Source organism: Cryptomeria japonica, chromosome 5, assembly GCF_030272615.1.
Source record: "Cryptomeria japonica chromosome 5, Sugi_1.0, whole genome shotgun sequence".
In the NCBI taxonomy this organism is placed as follows: Eukaryota; Viridiplantae; Streptophyta; class Pinopsida; order Cupressales; family Cupressaceae; genus Cryptomeria; species Cryptomeria japonica.
Genome location: NC_081409.1, coordinates 362,574,005 through 362,594,065, shown reverse-complemented (window position 1 = coordinate 362,594,065; position 20,061 = coordinate 362,574,005). Strand labels below are relative to the sequence as shown.

The 20,061-nt window shown below is 38.1% G+C and overlaps 1 protein-coding gene across 10 annotated transcripts in view; it reads left to right on the top strand.

Moving 5' to 3' along the window:
• Positions 1-19,300, top strand: part of LOC131034615 (uncharacterized) — a 226,015-nt gene extending 206,715 nt beyond the window's left edge. For 9 of the 10 annotated variants that reach the window (XM_057966209.2, XM_057966164.2, XM_057966218.2 and 6 more), the window contains 2 exons: positions 18,427-18,496; positions 18,681-19,300. In XM_057966209.2, the coding sequence (XP_057822192.1) occupies positions 18,427-18,496; positions 18,681-18,863 (253 nt within the window). In that variant the 3' untranslated portion in view covers positions 18,864-19,300. Of the gene's footprint in view, positions 1-17,269; positions 18,023-18,426; positions 18,497-18,680 lie in introns of those variants that run through there. The other variant, XM_057966177.2, reaches the window with a different exon arrangement.
• Positions 19,301-20,061: the final 761 nt, after the last annotated feature.

The following is a 20,061-nucleotide window of genomic DNA, read 5'->3' as shown; positions in this document are numbered from 1 at the left end:
AAAATCGCTCCTGACCCTTGCAGAAGGCCGAGGGCGAAATTTCTAAATCCTCCTATTTTCTTGCACTTCAAGATGAGATTTTGGTTTTCATGGCTTGGATGGGAGAAGGACGTGATATGTAGAAGTGATTTGAAGATAAAAGAAAGAAGGAATGTGTTCAAAATTCAAAAGTCGCTCCTGACCCTTGCAAAAGGCCCAGGGCGAAAATCACAAAATCTACCTATTTCTTTGAAGTTTTGCTAAGGCAAGGATGCACTAAGGTAAAGATGCCCTTTAAGATCATGATGAGTAGTGGTTTGCTTCAAAACTTGATGATTCTAGGCCAGGAGAAGAAAAGTCGCTCCTAACCCTTGCAGAAGGCCCAGGGCGAAAATTTGAAAAACCTCCACTTTGCCCTGCAGAAACAAAACAAGTTTGAATGAGTGGATGAGGAAGGACATTACCTAGCGATGAATGAAATATTCGAGAGAAGCTGATGAAGGAGTAAGCCTAAGGAGAAAAAGTCGCTCCTGACCCTTGGAGAGGGTCCAGGGCGAAAAACACCAAAATCACACTTTTTCTCCTAAGTTGGATAGAACTAAGTCTAGAAATCAGTGAGAAGACCTATTTGAGATGCCTTGAAGAGATTTTGAACTTTGAAAAATGTCAATTTTGAGCCAAATTATGAAAGTCGCTCTTGACCCTTCCAGAGGGTCTAGGGCGAAATTCCTCTAAAAGCATTATTTCCTTCAAGATTTTGATGAAATAACTCAGTGGTGCAAGGAAATGGATCTTGGAAATTGCGTTGGGAGAGTTCAACAATCAAGCTAAGGTGGATTATAGCCTAAAATGAGAAAATCGCTCCTGACCCTTCCAGAGGGTCGAAGGCGAAATCCGCATTTCCACCTAAATTCCTCATGCAGAATACCAAAATTTGAAATGCAAGACCTTAACTGGATGTGAATTCACCCTCCAGGAGATTTTAAAGTCAAGGTATGAAATATTAAATTTGGAAAATTGCTCCTGACCCTTGGAGAGGGTCTAGGGCAAAATCATTAGCAAGCTTCATTGAGGCCTTGATCAAAAATTGATATTCTCTAGTTTGCACTAAATCACGAAAATTGCTAAATTTGAGACATTTGGAAAATTAAATTTAAATTCGCATTAATTTAAAAGCATTTTGCATTTAATAAATTAATTTTAAGCCTTGAAATAATCAAAATTTTACTCTTGGAGGATTAAAATTAATTTTTTTAAATTTAAAATGAGCGCTCAAGGGAATTGCTTTGCTTTTATAGGCAAGTCGGCCACCCTTTTTTAGAGATTTTATTTATATTTTACCCCTTTTTTGCCAAGTCGGCCTTGAAGGGAGTAGGGTGAGCACTCTATATAATGGAGGAGTGTTGCTTCACATTTCAAATCATTCATTTATTCCTTCTAAGTGCGAAATTGAAGAGCAAATTGAGGAGCGAAATCTAGCAGATTGGAGGCGAAATTTTGCTAAGTGTTGAAGGCTAAGTGGGGTGAAGCTCTTTTGGAGGCTAAGGGAGGCGTAATTCATCCAAGAGAGGACTATGATTTAAACCTTGCCTAGCAAAATCCATTTTTCTTGCATCATTTTCAAAGGTCTTAGAGTTTAGTACTCAAGAGAAGGTATGGACTCGTTTTGATATTCCTTGTCAAGGCTTGTTTTAATAAGCATTTTTTGAAAGGGTCTAAAACTTGAGAATTTTATTGATTTATTAATAGAGAAATGAAGGATTCTAGATTTATCATTCTTAAATTAATATCTTAAATCTTCCTTGTGAAGAATCTTGATATCTACACTTTAAGATATAGAGACTAATTTTTGAAATTGTGTGTAGGTATCAAGTGGTGACCCCTAAAGCCGGAGGATCAACTACTTGGGGGACCCTCATCAAAGAAGATTAAGTCAGGACAAGGACGACCTCCTCCCGTCTAGCATCATTAAGGGCGACCTTCTCCATCTATCTTCCAGTCCAGCATTTGAAGGAAAGCATCACCAAATTGAGCATCAACCAAGAGTTAGACAAGGTGGCATCCTAGTCATCACTCCTCCAGTCGGATTGGTCCACCTCAGCATGTCCAGATTCAATGTACCTGACTCATTAAAGGTGGCACAAACTTCGATGTACCTACCCCAGCTATCCATTGGTCGAATATGCTAGAGAAGACATGTGTCCAATTAATACAATTATTTCATTGGTCATAATTGAGTTTGTTGTAACAAACCCTAATTAGGGTTTTCATTGTAGAATCTTGGTCATTGATCTCAAATTGATCTTAGCCATTGAATTGTATTAAGGGCACTATATAAGCCCCAACTCTTCATTTGTAAAGGCTAATTGAAAGTAGTGAGTGAATAATAGAAAATAGTTAGTCAATAGTTAGAAGGTGAGTAATCAGTTGATAGAATAGCAATTAGAGTAGAATAGGAGGACAAGGCAAGAAATTGTTGCCATTGATTGTAAATAAACTCCATTTTCATTGAAGTAATGGTGAAGTGTGTCGTTTCTTGCAATATGCATGGTTTCTTGTTGAATCTTCAATTCTAGATGGTAGATGATTAGATTGAATGAAGGAAATTGTTGAATGCACCTGTGTGGAATCCGTCTAATCCAAACGACTAGCCTCTTGCTGATGGTAAGTGCGCCTTGTGTGGTCAATTGGAATAAAATGAACTTAATCTTAAGTCGTTACACATCTATTGTTTCATGCATTATCTTGAATGGTGATCAGTGTCAGATGGTGTACGATTTGAACATATTGGAAGCATCCCTTAGAAGATCGCACTGAGTTGGTGTTGAATTGTTCAGCCTGATGGTGAGACCCAGCCCAGTAGGACTCCACCTAGTCATTCATCCATCTTCTCGCATTCTAGGTAGTAGAGTAGACTTCCTGAACCTTGCATCTTTTGCCATTTGTTTGTCTTCCAGTTAGTAAATAGAACTCATGATTCCAGCAAATCAGACGTTCAGTCATCAAGTGTAAGTCCCCTTGTGATTCCAGCAAATCACATCATACCACTGGTGCTTATCCACACGTAGAGATCCTGCAACGAAGAACCTTGAAGTCATCCTGATTGATCCTTTTCGCGATATCTTCAGCATTCAGAGGCTTTATTCAAGAGAGGATAAGGTACCATTTGGGTATTTTATTTTGTGTTTGGCTGTGTACAAAATACACGTCAACACCACTCAACTGCTTGGGCAAGAAAGTTTTCATCGATGAAGAGAAGGTTTGTAATCTTCGAAAGATCGCCTTTGTCAATCATCCCTGAATCCTTGAAGAAGCTTGATTGAATCCTGGCTCTCAGGTTCTCTGCCTGCAAATGCTTCTCCCTTATACTCTCTTTCTTCCAGATCTCAGATGCTACATGAAACACCTTGCTCAAGATCTCCCTGACACTCTCCTCTGTCTCGAAGCACTTGGTCTCGGATTTCTTCAAAACTTCAATCTGGGTGACCAAGGCATAATACCAGGTGTTGAAGTCATACCTATCTCTGGCCTGTATGACACCTGCATCCACTAGACTTCTCTTCGACAACCCTTGGATAACCTTCAGGAGAACATACTTTCTCCACTGCTAGTTTTCTTCTTCAACCTTCTTTCTCTTTTCTTTCTCCTAAGCTAAACTTGCTTTCAGAGCATTACAAGAGTCATCAAAATACTAGACCTCTTGGTCTTGGGTGGGCTTACCCATCTCTATGATGGTGATCTTGTAATCATCTGCGGCGACGTTGTCCCTAGTTTTTCCTTCTTTAGGCACCGCTATCTGGACTGTCCTGAATCCTGCACCGTCTCTTTGGATTAAAGAAAACTTTTTGGCGGGCTTAGATGGTTTAGCTATAACTGGCTCATTTACCTTCTCCAGAAATGTTGCTGTGATTTCTTCAGAACAGGCCTCCTTGGGGACCTTAGCCTTTATTCTTTCCCTTAGCCAATCGGGGATAGTTGATTGCTCTACGGTATTCTGGTCAAACCCATCATCTGTCCTTCTTGGATTAGTAGCTATACCATCCAAGAAGACTATGGGAGATGTAGGCGTTTCAATTTTCTCTCTGTCCGGACTTTGGACAACTTCCTTCATTACTTCCTCAATCGAAGGACAAGGCACTCTTACTTCATCATTAACCATGCATATGTTCATCTCCTGCTCCGCAACTGCATTCTAATCAAGTACGATAGAAGCGGCACAAAGGATGGACTGGCCTTCGCTGGGCTCCTTTCTTTCCCCTACAATCTTCTTTCCTGTGACCTTTACGGAGCTTCCAACTAACTCCTTCCTCTTCCGAGACTCAACACTTTCTGGATTTCGGGCATTACCTGCAGAGATACAAGGATTGGAGGACAAAGAGTCATCCACTCGCATCAATTCATAGGTCAAGGCCACACCTTTGGACTTTAATTGCCTTGTCCTTTTAGATGTCCACCACCTAGAATACTCAACCACCGTCCTCATGAGGTCTGCTAGATCGGATTTCTCTCCCTCTGCCCAATCTATCAAAACTAGTGGTTCATTCTTCATCTTTTCAAAGCCCGGCTGCTGAAGCTCAAGGCTATCCTCTACTTGGTCAGCGACTTTGAATACCTTTGTTGCTCTTACCATGCTCAAAGGAATTCTCGACCAAAATCTCTTCCTGATCTCGAAACTATCAGCTGCGTTAGCCTAATAATCTTCTAGATCAGCCCTATGTTCAAATGTCATTCCTTCGACCTTTTTTATTTTGTGGAATGGATCAAAATTCCTTCTTGCCTTGTACTGATAAAGGGGATACCAGGCCAGCTCCTTCTCAGTAGTCGCAGCAGCTTGTGACGATGGACATGTTTCCAGCCCATTACCAATTGTAAGAGAGGAAGTTCCTGCCTTCTTCTGTTTATCCCTTTGAATCACCATATACCCCTCCAATTGCCTTACAACCTCGAGTAACACAACTCGATTGGTAGGGTAAGCTGGAAGCTTGTAGGGAGATCCCGAGAATCCCTGAATTCTAAGGTAAGTGAACTTTGGATATTGGATATACCAATACCCGAATCGACTGATGAAGTCCATAGACTCTTGAGAGAGTCTCTGGTGCAGTCCAGTTTGCAACGTCCGCGTGATGTGCACGAGGAAGGTATCATTCACTCTTTTAAAATGGAACTTCTCTTCCATGTGGAGCTGGGGATAGCAATCATACACTGGAAACTGGTTCTCTTTGTTCCGTACTTCTCCTCTGCAAGTGAGACCTCTGTATCTGTAGGTTCTGGCCAAGGAATAAAACAGGTATGAGCTCATGAAGAAGGTCCTATTCGCTTCTAGGTTCCTTAGCTGGCTGTCTAGGTTGTCACTAATCATCCTGGCCCAGTCTATCATCTTTACTCCATTCATTATTTCATTAATGAAATAATACATCCAAGGCTCGAATGGAGCACCTTGAGGATTTCCGATTATTCTATTCAGTAGAACGATCATGTCTCCAATGTCTTCCTTGAAGTATGCTCTCACTAAGCTCTTCCTCTGAAGTTTGGAGGTGCCTTTCCTTGGTTTGTCTAGCCAAGAATGGTTGACGATGGCGTCATACTCCTCCAAGTGCTCCTGATACATGCTATCAGCTTCGTCCTTTGTCACATACATCGTGTTGTGATATTCTGGGATCCTGAAGGCCTCTTTGATGGCCTCATCACTGATGTTCACCAACACTCTTCCATCAGGTGCAACAATGTCTTTACGGGTGGGGTTGTAATGCTTAGCACATTCAACTACTAATTTAGTGCATTGCATGGCGGGGAGAAAACCAGCAGCATGCACGATGCCAGTCTTCATTATCTTTCGTGCGGTTGTGGTAGGCAAAAGGTTGTCCAGACCAAACATTCGCTTCTTAAATTCCCTCAAATTGATGTGTCTGAGGTTGGTGTCGCTAACATTTTTCCACTTCGAAGTCATCCTTGACTCAGGAGGAGCGTCTTTATCCACTTGAAATTTCATAGTGCCTAAAATCTGCAACTAGACAATGAAACCTAAGTTAGGAATTGATTCACAAATTGAATAAAATAAAGGGGGCTGCGAATGGCTAAGTGTTTGAAAATTTCATTTTATTCTCATACTTAGCCAAAAAAAAACTGAATTTTCATCTATAAACCCTTAAATCTCAAGGATGGTTGTGATCATAAATCAACACCAAGTGTTATAACTCTAAAACTCTCTTATACTTAGTAAAAAAAAATGATTTTCCTCCACTAGAAATTCAAATAAATCCACTAAAAATCATTTTTCATAACTCTGAAAAAAACTCAAAAAATACACAAATTTGCATCATAAATTCAACTTCACCTTCGAATAGATTGAAGTAAGGCTGGAAAATTCTTTAGAACACTCAGCAAGGATTAGCTATTCTTTCTTATACCAGCTGGCTTCACTAAAATATCTGTGAATCTTTCGTCACGAAGTTCGTCAAACTTCCAGCAATATCAAAATTTTCTCCAGATGAATTCCAAACTGCCAACACTTTACTATGCTCTCCTCAAGAACTTCGAACTTCTTGGTGTGTAAAAATAAAGTTACAAATGAAGTATTTGTAAATAAAGTTGAATTGCGAATTAGAAACACGCAAAATCCTCCAACTCATATTTCTAAATCTAACTCGCATTTTGGGAAAGTATTGTCATCTTCTTTAGTTCGAAAATCCTTCAATCATGCAAGTTTCTAATTTGTTTTAGTTGGTTAATTCGAACTAGGCTCATTAAAGGAATATCTTCCAAAGTTTCTAATTTAGAACTTAGTTCGAAAATCCTCTTGATTTTGCAAAATATCTTCTTTCCAATTTTAATTTTGACTTTCCAATTTAATAATCTTTGAAATCTCCTTTTGTTCAACTTTCTAATTCGATTAAGAGTTCGATTTTCTTGGGAGATTTGATGACATCACTCAAAATTCTATTGACTTTGTTTGACCTTCATGTTTGGGCGGACTTTTGAAGGCTCACCTTCATGTTTGGGCGGACATTTTATAACTCTCTTCATGGGCGGCCTTTCTACTAAGGCATAGGGCAGAGTTAGATGCTACCTCCACCAAGGCGGACTTTGCTTGGGCTTCAATTTCTCATGAGGGCAGACTTTCTTGACCCCACCATCTTATCCATCAAACTTGGGTGGACTTTTGATGCATCTCCTAGGGTGGACTTTGGAGTGATCTCAACCTATGGCGGACTTTGGACACCTCTCTAGCTTGGTCATGGTTGAGCGGACTTTTTGAACACCTCCTACACTCAACATGGTCGGAGTTATGGCTACCAAGGCAGACTTTGAAGGCGTCATGGAGGGTGAACTTTGGTCTATCACCAAGGGCAGAGTTTTAGATTAGCTCCTCAAGGTATGGGGTGGACTTTGATGGCCCCTCCATTTTGGGCGGAGTTTTATGACCTCTCCTTGGCAGACTTTGAAGGGGGGGGCCCTACCTAAAGCATAGGGCGGAGTTTTAAGGTATCTCCTTCAACATGCATGGCGGAGTTTTAAGTGTTCAACATGGTAGACGCGGAGTTTAGGAAGGCTCCCACATGGCGGACTTTTGAAGGTCTTCAACGTTGCATCTATTTCCTTGGGCGGAGTTTAGGAAGGACATCAAGGAGGGCGGAGTTTTAAGGTATCTCCTTCAACATGCATGGCGGAGTTTTAAGTGTTCAACATGGCGGACTTTTCCCACTCCACAAGGCATGGCGGACTTTTGGTTTCCCTTCATCATAGCGGACCTTTGCTTGGGCGGACCTTTTTGAACACCTGTCTTGACACTCAACCTAACCTTATCCATTAGCCATACTTAGAAAAAATTTGAAAAATTTCAAAATTTCACATTTTAACCAAATTTAACCAGATTAACTTGAAATTTGAAATCCATACTTAGGCAAACCATCTGAAGCAATATGACCCCTAAAATGTAGGGAACTAGCTTTTTAGGTCAAAACTTGGAAATTTTGGGTCTCGGTCGAAGCAGGTCAGTGGTGTCAGCGCAAACCCTAGATTCCCATTCTGAAAAAGCAAAAAGAAGACATCCCTAAAAAATAGGAAAAACTTTCTAAAAATAGCCATATCAGGGATCGGGCTAAAAATGCCAAAAACGAAACTTCCTAAAAAATAGGAAAAAGCAAAAAAACAAACTTTCTAAAAATAGAAAGGTGTCCAAATTTGTCCAAATCAATTGCGATCTTCGTCCTTTGGCCTTTCTAAGTACTTTGGCGGTGTTCATACTCTGGAATCACATGGTTTGCAAAAACTAACTCATCCTTAGGACTCAAACCATTCAAAATTGAGCGAGGCTGGACAAAACCGAAGCGGAAGGCCACGAGCTACTAACAAAAACCCTAGAAACCAGGAAAAGAGAGGGTCTCCATTTGCAAATGGGGCGATGTGTGAAAAAGGTCACAACAGTATGTAAGACTAGAAAGATGAATTTAAACTAATTCGGTAATGAATTAATAATTTATATATGCCTAACTCCATTCTACTTTATTGAAGCCTAATTTGTCTGCTTGATATGGTTGCTACATTCAAGTGCTCTAATAATTTTTGGTGTGGCATAATGTAGTGATTTGAAGGGCTCTCAATTTGGTTGAATGTCGGTTATGCTAAAATTTAGCTTGATACATGCAAATTGCATTCTCTATATTTTATTCTAGTAGTTGCTAAATAGTGTATAAATGTTTCCATGATGATAAAATGACTTGTCAGCAATGTTAGCAGGTAAATACCAAGTTAGTAAAAACTTGACTTTTAAGAACCAAGAAAGTTGTGGCCTTCCAATATGAAAATCTAGTTGCAGATCAAAGAGGGGTTAATACATTTGATGTATTTATAATTTCAATCATAGTGTTTAGAGTCAAGATCAGCAGAAGCTTGGGCAGCCGATTTTTGACTTGGGCTGGGCCTCTGAGAAAAACATGGCAAGGAATTTTGACTCTGGCTGGGACTTAGAGAAAAATGAGGCAAGCCAATTTTTGACTCAGGCTGGGACTTAAGGGAAAAACATGGCCAAAATCTGGCATATAAAAATAACTGAAAGAAACTAGTAATGTGCCATCCTTAAATATGCATGTTTTTGAAAGATGTTTTAAGCAAACAAAGACAAATTGCATATCCTGGAGCTAAGGGAGGACACATTGCAAGAAAGGAAAGAAATGTTGCAGAACTATCCAGTCATGCCAGAGTGAAAGGAAATGGGCGCTATACAGAATACCATTTGTTAATACCAACGATCTTCATTCCTCTTGGTTCAAAGTAATTGAGGCCAAGTGGTTGGGTTGCTTTCTTTACTCGGTACTTCTCGAGAATTGAACTTGGGTGGGATTTTGTTCTTTTACAAAGGCAGCCTTGAAATGTCCTTATGAAGCACTCTCATGGTCCATCCTATTTTGTTGTAGATATTGGGAAGATAATGGTCGTTTACGATTAAGTGCTCTTGCTAGTGGTAATTCCCATGGGGTGCATTGGGGAGATGCAATTAAACTCTTTTGGCCAAAATTTAAAAGGATCAAAGATATCCAGATCATCGAATTAACAAAGATATTAAGGCTTGTTAAAAAACAAAAACAAAGCTTGGCCTGATGGAATAAAGGGGAACGTGGCAAATTTCAAAGGAGAACATAATCTCAATAGGGGTCGCTAAGCTTTTGGGGGTATAAATTCTTTAATGAGTAAAAGCCAGAGCTGTTGCGAATGCAATTGTGATGACCCAAATTCCCTGAGACGTGAAAACTAATGAAATCTTATGATCTATGTTAAGTGGAAAATGTACAAGGAAATGATAGAATGCTATACTTCATAGATTTCATTTGTGGTTTTGATAGCTTGGATTATGATGATTTGCATGGTTAATAATACTAGCTCTAATTATTTAAATGGTTAATGATAATGGATTCAAATTGAGCTCACTTTTTGCAGATTAATGCCATTGGAAAGACTTGAAAGAGGGAGTCCAGCGCACAGATTTAGAATACAATCGTGATCAAGCTCGGGGTTGGAAATGCACAATGCCAGATCATAGCTATTACCATAGGACAATGCCAATGAATTACAAGCTGCAAAGCCCAGGGTAGAGTTGGATGAACAAAGACCACCACCACAATGCAAAAGGCCAAAGTGATGTCATTCCTAGAGCCTTGGAAGGCATTGACAAAATACAGAATGCTACAGGACATCTAGAAGCAAAAATAAACAACTAGAAATAACATGTAAATTTATTGTAAAAGCAATTGCTTTATTAAAAATGAGTACTTGTGGGCCTAGTTTAATGCAATTCAAAAGGGGACCACAACTCAATTATTTCCCAGCTACCTGATTTACCCTTTTGTGCCTCGAGCCCAGTGAAATTTCTATCTTCTAGTGAGATTAATTGAAAATATCCTAGTAGTTGAAAGGGTGGTTGATGGTTGTTGAGATCATTAATCAGAAAGTTGTTAGAGCTTCTAGAAGGCAAATCAAAGCCATTGGATGAATTCAATCCTGGCCACTGATTCAGAATGTAAAAACTATAAAAGGCCAGTGTCTCTCTCATTGTAAATGGTTAGAACAGTTAGATAGGATTTTTATAGGCTAGCAGTCAGAATTAGCAATAGTTAGAAGTAGAATAGAGTAGGATTGTTGGGCAAAAATTGTTGTAATGGCAACTTGAGCAAATGAATAAAACATTGAAATATGGTGTTTTGCCATTTGCCCAAACTTGTTTGCATGGTTTCTCTCTCCATCTAGATAATTAAAGTTCAATGATCTTAATGGTGAAGTGTGAGGGTATTTTATTTGATTTTGAGTTCATACCATTGAAGGCTTGATGATTGTAGGTCTCTATGCATGGTTAGTCTGAACCCATTATTGTTATTGTTCTTAGTTCAATTGTGAGCGTTTGTTCTAGATTGCACCAGAATTGGGTATTTAGATGAATGTTCGTGGTTTGAAAATCTTTCATCTCCTTTGGAGCTTGCACTATTCCTGTAGAAGTTGTGAGTTTATCTCTGGTTAAACAAGAACTAGTTTATTCAAAATCTGTGTAACTATAGCACCAATAGTTATTGTCATTGTCCTTAGGATCCATAAACCCTAAATCTTTTGTTGTTTATTTTTCCTAGTTCGAGAATCCAAATACCGCCAAATGCAGGCCAGCTTGTAAAATGCATAAGTCCACTTGTGTTTACCAGCAATTCACATCAATTGCTGAGTTATCCTAAGCAAGTCAAGACCTAACAACATGAGCCTTGAGGTTATCTCTCGTGATCAGCCCCAATAGCACTAGGGATTTCCTTATTCAAGAGAGAATAGGATACATTTGACATTGTATTTTGTGTTGAGCGAAAGGGCATTGCAAGCAACCCATTTTCGCCATCAACAAAATTGGCACTAGAAGAGGGCCCATTAGGATTTTGCAGCAAGCTGAGTCTATTGTGCCCCTTTTAAATGCTATATCTAAGATATGTCAGATCTCTCCTATATTGAAAAAGCCCCCCAAAAAATTAGAAAGCCAAAAAATACCCAAAAAAGTAGAAAAATTTGAAAACAAAAAAAAAACATTATGAGTCAAGATGTGGGTGCAACCACTTCATAGAGACAGTCCTTAGGGTGACATTTCCCGACTTCATGAGAGATTGGGTGCACATTTTTATCCCACGCAGTTATGTGAATTTGCATCTGCAAGGCACTGTAGAATCCACAACACAGCTGAACATGATGAGCTGAACTGCTTGACTTTTTTGTCAAGAGTGGAGCTAGCGTTGCAAGGAAAGATCTTTTTTTGGGGTATTTCCAAACCAGAGGTGTTCATACAACCAAATAGTCCCAACCCTCCATCATACATTGATGAATTTTTCCAATTTAGGGGTCTAATAGAGAACGAGTTTTGTCTCAATGAAGAGATATGCTTGGAAAGCATGTTGTTGCTTTGGTGGTGTAGAATTCATCACACTCCTCATTCCAAGTTTACTTGTTCACTATGTCTAGAGGCATTCAATCAAGTTAGATACTAGTTGGGATTGTCAGAATCACTAGAGGAATAAATCACAGATAAAGTGTGGAGCGCATACCTCGTTGCTGACGAGTGCAAAAGAATACAAGAGCATTGTAGTGCCACACTCTCTGAGGATGAAAAAGAGCAGTCACTAGATGTTGGCCAGGATGAACCCACCAATCAGAGTATGGCCAAATTGCCTTGCTGGTCTTACCCCTAAGGAGGAAAGCGCTAAAGAGGATGATCTGGTGAGCCTAGTAGGATAGCCAAAGGTCGAAGAATAGTTTGCGGCAAAGAAGCAAACATCGGGTAAAAAATCATGATCAGTCGCGATTAATCGGGGATCGAGAAGGTTCACAATTTTTCCCCAGAAAAAATCGCATAAAATCGGTCAACGGTTTTTTCACATTTTTCAACGTTTGTTTCTCGATAAATCATGAAAAAATCGCAGGATTAATTCAGTAAAAAATTGCAGATGAGAAAATAGTCGCGAAACCCTAAAACACAATGAAAAGGCACGAAAATGAGTTAAAAATGTTTGCTGGCGTGGGGTTGCAGGTTAATGGCATCACTCCCTCATCGAGGGGATAGCACCTTTCAAGATCGATAACCTATTGGCAATTGATGAGCAACTGATTGTACGTTTCAACGACGGGGTGGAGGTGGAGGGTGTGTTTGGTCGATGGCATTGTGTTGCAGCTTAACAACATCGTTTTTCTCATTTTTTAGTCAACGTCTCAGTGTCAAAAACTACTCAGGAATACACAATCTAGGGAAGCTGGGAATGCACACCAGTGAAGCGGAAGCCGCGAATGTGTACGAGTGAAGATGGATCACAAAAAGAGAAGGTCGATTAATTTGAAATGAGAATTATAGTTCTGCTTTTAATTTTTTGATTAATATTTATAATTTTTATTCATATTATACTTTGTGTGATTTAATATTAACATAAATATAAATTTCAATATTATTAAAATAATTAATAAAATCACTCTTACAATTAAATTAAAAATTAATAAATAGAATATAATATAATTAACTATTAGCAATAAATAATAATTAAATATTTCAGTATTTAAATCTGAACCTAAAATTAGAATAAAATATATTAAATATAATTAAAAAATATACATATATGTAAAATGTAAGTCTTAACTATTAATCATTGTTAGTATATTTTTTAATTATATTTAATATATTAACAACAATTAATAGTTAAGAATATATATTAAATATAGTTAAAAAATATACGCACAATGATAAATAGTTAAGAATTATATTTTATAAATATATATAAATTATAACGCTTAATTATTAATCATTGTTATTATATTTTTTAATTATTTAAATATATTAATCATGATTAATAGTTAAGAATAACAATGATTAATAGTATATATATGCCCTTAAATATTAAAAAATAAAAAATTTGATTATTTTTATAAATTTTTATCTTTCTTTGTAATCCGATTTTTTGAAAAAATCTTATACTTTTGGTTTGCCAATTAATTCCCCAAACGGTTAATGCTTCTTTGGTTCGTAGAAGCCCCACAAACAAAGGATGCATTCCAGGAACCAATTAAGGATGTTTATGAAGATCAAGCTATCAAAGAGTCCTTGCTGTTTAAGGACATGTTGACAAAAACGCATAAGGTTGTGTGGTTTATGCAATAGGAAGATGCATCGTTAGGCCCGACACCCCTCTTTCCTAACTTCGAGTTCAGGAGTGATTTCCAGCCTATGTAGCCCATTGTGGAATTTGATGTTGATTTGCACGTCGGACGCAAGCGAGATGTTGCACCACTAGTTGTGACCTCCTGAAGCTGCTGAAGGTCTCCCACCACACAATACAATGCATGACTCAGAAACACACCAGGTTGTTTCTTTCCTTTATGCTGTCAATTTTGAATATTATTAGTTTGATCCTAAATGTTTTTGGAAAACAACCTGCATATGGATCATAGTTCCAAGACTCGCCAAGTTTTGGAGAGTCCTGGTGGGTCCCGAGCCGAGTGACCCTAGCCGAGTCTCAGGGATTCGAGACTCTCTAGGAACTTTCTCTAGGCAAGATTCACTAGAAACTGGTTTTTTACCGAGTCTTGCCAAGTTTTTTGCCGAGCCTTGATTCGGGTCAGCCTTACCGAGTTCGAGTCTCGTCTCTATGATATGGATTGACCATGGACTCAACGAATTGCCCCAATTGCTAATATTGCTTGATGTCCTGGTTGAACTCAAGCATGGCCCACTGAATTTTTTTCTTTCAAAATACAAAGACAAATTAGCTAGACTTAGGACTATGCCCTTTACCTTGTTACTGTTGCACGTGCTGAGAAACCATCCTAGGTCAGGGATTCATGCGAATAGTCCACATTTCGTACAATTAGTCTCTCCTTGTACATAGTTAGTTTAGTTTTCTTTTCCATTTTAGAGTAGTTTTCTTTTTGTTCTTAGCTTAGATTTCCTGCTTTCCGCTTTAGTGTAGTTGCTTTGTTTTCTTTAGTGTAGGTTCGCTTTCAGAGGGGCTCTCTCTTTATCATTTTGCAAGGGTATGTATGTTTTGCTCAGCTTTGGTGTATGAAGTCAGGATGTTTTCCAATCTGTTTCTTGGATGCCGACTTTGGTAGAGCACTTAATTGATGGTTGCTCCCATAGTCAACTCATTTGGTTTAAAGCTTATTCATTTTAAAAGCTTAGTTGCTTCTTGTGTCTTGTCACCAATATTGCGATCATAGCACATCTTACGCTTAATATTACTTAGGTTTGTCGTTTTGTCAAAGGGAAGTCATTGCAAGTGAAAAATCTGAATCTTTGCTTCAACAACCACTTTAACGCTCAAACCCATGTAGGCTTCATAGCTTAAAAGCAAAAATAAGTGAAAAAGAAAAAAAATCATATGAAAGAAGTTGAAAAGCAAAAATATCAAAAATACTTGGTTTGGGGAGTGCGGAAACCTCTACCCATACTCAAAAAGAAAATTTACCGGAAATAGAGAAATATGTGCGAGCTTATAGGCGGTTACCCCATCGAGGCTATAGATGCTCACTGGCAACGAGGCAATATCCGGGTTGCTTTTGGATTTAGAGTTGCCCTATGTAGCTTGCCATGACTAAACAATGATGTTTCAACTTTCTTTAAGTTGGAATTGAACTTCACTACACACACTTGACCCCCAAGATCGGTGACTTGATTAATTTGTAATCATTTTTACCTTGAATCTATCGTTTTGTCATTTGGTTTGGTCTGTGGGGTGTTAGGCAGAGATTTTGGGTTCAATTCGAATAGTCATCCTTGAAATGTGCAGGAACATTTCCTATCCGAGTCGCCATTTGTTGTGTTGTGCACACACTCCCCATCTCCGAAAGGGACCCCCTCTCCTCCCATTTTTGCTTAGTTAACATGAGAGAGAGAGAGAGAAAGAGAGAGAGAGAGAGAGAGAGAGAGAGAGAGAGAGAGAGAGAGAGAGAGAGAGAGAGAGAGAGAGAAAGAGAGAGAGAGAGAGGACTGAGGATACCAACTTGCACTCAGGACCGGAACAATGGTAATTCTAAAACTATCCCAACACCAAACTTTGAACCCAGAGGCTTGAAATTCATTATTTGGCGTACAAAGTCTATTTTAGTCTTGTCCCAGAGTATCCCAAAGTCGAGTTTCTCAGTATTAGCTACGAAGCTGACTTCATTGGTGTGGGACCCAAGTTTCATGAAAAACAAGAAAACTCAGACAAGCAAAAGAATCAAGAGTCAAATGCAACACAAAAAAAAAACGTGAAGCCTGTGTTGTGATCTTGAGCCTCCACGAAACACAGAGTTGCATGGCTATTATATTATAAGCCGACAAAATGCTTAGTCAAAGCGAACTTGTTTGAGTCGTGGGTCAAGAAAAGGGCGACTTAAAACATTTCTCCCCTTGACCCTTTCAAACACAATGGAATACAACATGTTCACCTTCGAAGCATTAGAAGGTCAAACTTTTAACAAAAAAGAAGAAAAACACCTAAACTTGACCTTGACTAGCAACCTAAATCGCTTTGTTTTTTTACTCTTTTTAGGCCGATAAAACATCAAAATTGGTGTTAAGAAACTTAAATTCAAAAAGCCCGAACAAAGTTCGGTGTTTGACAAAAGTGAAGCATATTGTTTTTGATCTTTCCTAGATCGAAATAAATACTGAAAAGGCACCAAAGTTTTAAAACAAAGACAAAGTTTGGCGTTTGATAAGATGCTGAAATAAAATCATTTTCTTAACACCCTTGAAAAAGCCGAGAATAATGCCAAAATTTTGTTTCAAACATTCAAAAGTCGGGTTTTAGCAGAACATGCCTACAAGCTTTGGTGTTTTCAAAAGCTAAATAAGTTTCTTTCCTTTTCGATCCCTCCAAGCCGAGATGAATGCCGAGCTTTATTTTAAAAACCAAGTTCAAATGGCATTGCTCCAAATTTCGGCATTCTCTTTTGTTATGCAACGAAATAAGCATGTTTTAGGCAAACAGAGACAAATCGCATATCCTGGAGCTAAGGGAGGACACATTGCAAGAAAGGAAAGAAACGTTGCAGAACTATCCAATCACGCCAAAGTGAAAGGAAATGGGTGCAATACAGAATACCATTTGTTAATATCGACGATCTTCATTCCTTCTGGTTCAGAGTAATTGAGCCCAAGTGGCTGGGCCGCTTTCTTTATTTGGTACTTTTCGAGAATTGAACCTGGGTGGGATTTTGTTCTTTTAGAAAGGAAGTCTTGAAATGTCCTTATGAAGCACTCTTATGGTCCATCCTATTTTGTGGTAGATATTGGGGAGATAATGGTCGGTTACGATTAAGTACCCTTGCCAGTGGTAATTCCCATGGGGTGCATTTGGGAGATGCAATTAAAATCTTTTAGCGAAATTTAAAAGGATCAAAGATATCTGGACCATCGAATTAACAAAGATGCTAAGGCCTGTTACAAAACGTAAACAAAGCTTGGCCCAATGGAATAAAGGGGGACATGTCAAATTTCAAAGGAGAACATAATCTCAACAGGTGTCACTGAGCTTTTGGTGGTATAAATTCTTAATGAGTAAAAGCTAGGTTGTTGTGAATGCAATCGTAATGACCCAAATTCCTTGACACGTGAAAACTAATGAAATCTCATGATCTATGTTAAGTGGAAAATGTATAAGGAAATGATAGAATGCTATACTTCACAGGTTTCATTTGTGGTTATAATAGCTTGGATTATGACGATTCGTATGGTTAATAATACTAGCTCTAATTATTTAAATGGTCAGTGATAATGGATTCAAGTTGAGCTCACTTTTTGCAGATTAATGCCATTGGAAGGACTTGAAAGAGGGAGTCCAGTGCACAGATTGAGAATGCGATCGTGATCAAGCTAGGGGCTGGAAATGCAACATGCCAGATCAAAGATTCCCACAGCACAGTGCCAATGAAGTACAAGATCCAAAGCCGAAGGTAGAGTTGGACGAGCAAATACCACCACCACAATGCAAAAGGCCAAAGTGATGTCATTCCCAGAGCCCTAGAAGGCATTGACAGAACACAAAATGCTACTAGACATCGAGAAGCAAAAATAAACAGCTGGAAATACCAAAATGTAATTTTATTGTAACATTTAAGAAATGACTAGTGGCCCAGTTTAATGCAATTCAAAAGGGGACCACAACTCAGTTATTTCCCAGCTACCAGATTTACCCTTTTGTGCCTCGAGCCCGGTGAAGTTCTATCTTCTAGTGAGATTAATTGAAAACAGTTCCAGGTAGCTGAAAGGGTGGTTGATGGTTGTTGAGATCATTAACCAGAAAGTTGTTAGAGCTTCTGGAAGGCAGATTAGAGCCATTGGATGAATTCAATCTTGGCCACTGATTCAGAATGCAAAATCTATAATAGGCAAATGCCTCTCTGATTGTAAAGGGTTAGAACAGCTAGATTAGGATTTTTATATGCTAGTAGTTAGAATTAGCAGTAGTTAGAAGTAGAATAGAGTAGGATTGTTGGGCAAAAATTGTTGTAATGACAACTTGAGCAAATGAATAAAACATTGAAATATGGTGTTTTCCATTTGCCCAAACTTGTTTGCATGGTTTCTCTCTCCATCTAAATAATTAAAGTTCAGTGATCTTAATGGTGAAGTGTGAGGGTATTTGATTTGATTTCAAGTTCATACCATTGGAGGCTTGCTGACTATAGGTCTAAGATAAAAGTATCATCATCAACCTAAGTATGTCTACAAAGTCTGTACCATGTGTTCTAACATTATAAACATTTATAGTGGGACTGAGCATCTATTTGGTTATTGTTATCTAGAAGATAGGGTTATATTTTGAAGAACTGTAATTGAGTCATTTTTTAAATTGAAACTATTTTTGTTAAATGTTTCTTTTTCAGTTAGCCTTGAGTACAAGTCTGTCTTCCTTTTTAGACATTGTTATCTGTAATTGATGTTATGAGTTTGATTGGCAGCTATAGTGGTCACATATTTGTTCTTTCAAGAACTTTGAAAGATCTAGAAGAAAACGATGAAAGATTGAAGGTCAGATACTTAATGTTGGCCTTGACTTTTGCATTTGAATCTTATTTCTATCTCATTATTTAAGTTATATTTGGTTGACTAAAGATATAACGATGTTTCAAATCCTAGATTTGTGCATTTGATGTTGGGAGAAATTTCAATTCCTTGCTTATTCTATATTATAAGATGGCATCTTGTGTTTTAGGCTTTTCTCATGGAGAACATGGAATGGCAATCGTATGTTGTTCAAGATGGACCTTTTCAGAAATTGCAGGCAGAGCAGTCAGGTGATCTTTGTGGACCTAAGCCTGTTCTTCCTCGCTTGGTTACAAATTTCCTCCAGAACCCAACAAGAAATCTTGTTCAGGTTAATCAGTTCACTGTCTGAAGAGGTGTTACATTTATTATGATGTCTCATTTTCAAAAAAAGTTGCTGTTTTCCAAGAAATTAGTCTGAATATTTCTGTTCCATTTCCATACTGGATTTAAATTGAATTGATTATTTATCAACAGTTAATTTAATTGAAGTGGATGCACCCTAAGCAAAACAAGTTTGTAGAAGCATTCATAGGGATCTCTTCATTTTGTCTGTTTGTTGTCTGGGAGAGGAGACAAGAAATAGCAGGGATGTGGGAAAGGTAATGGGTGATTTCATTTGGTTACTGCATTAAGTTGTTTTGGGTGAGATTAAGGTACCATTTACTTTGGGGCTCATTTCGAGTGGCAAGGAACTGACCAGAACTTTAAATTAGGCTTAGGGTTGTAAGACATTTCATTTGGCATCATAAATAAAGGTATTGAAGGAAGTATATTTTAATGAAAGTATATCACATTGAGATAATTCAAGGTTTTGCATGGTTCTTAATAATCTCTTGCTACTGGTCCATCAACCCATTCATGATGTAAAACAGATCCATTGAAATATAGAGAGGGCAAAACACATTCTCTCTATTCTTTCCCCTTTTCATAGGTAAAATAAAATATAAATTTTCATTGCACATCTAGAATTTCTTTGTAGCGAGCAACGAAAGGATTAGGTTTAAGTATTCCATAAGTGATATTGACTATCGGTGAAAAAATTATTCTGCTAACAAATTAAACTCAGAGAGGAAGTTCTGATTGCAAAGTCCTGAAATCACTCTAGCAAAATTCCATCACAAGACTAGGAGTATCCAAGTTCTATCTATGCGAGCTAAATGTTGATACTTGAAGGGTTCTTACCTTTTGTGCCACATTCACTTATATGATCACATTGTGAGTTTTCCATTGTATGTTGGGTCTTGTAGTTTTTATTTTATTCTGTATGTCCAATGATAAAGGTTTTTTTTAAAAACAAATTGGCAAAAGATATAAGGATTTACACTTAAACTGTGCTTGAGATTCAGGTTATGTCTGGATATTCTATGTTGTAGTTACAGCTACACAGTAATCTCATAGAAATGATAAATCTTGTTTTTGTTTCATACTTAGAAAATAGTATTGTATGGATTCCAAAAAGCAAATATTCTGCATTTGCTATGTATGAATGAAATTTTTTAATGATGTCCATGAGACCAGGTAGTCTATGGGACCCCAAATTGGAAATA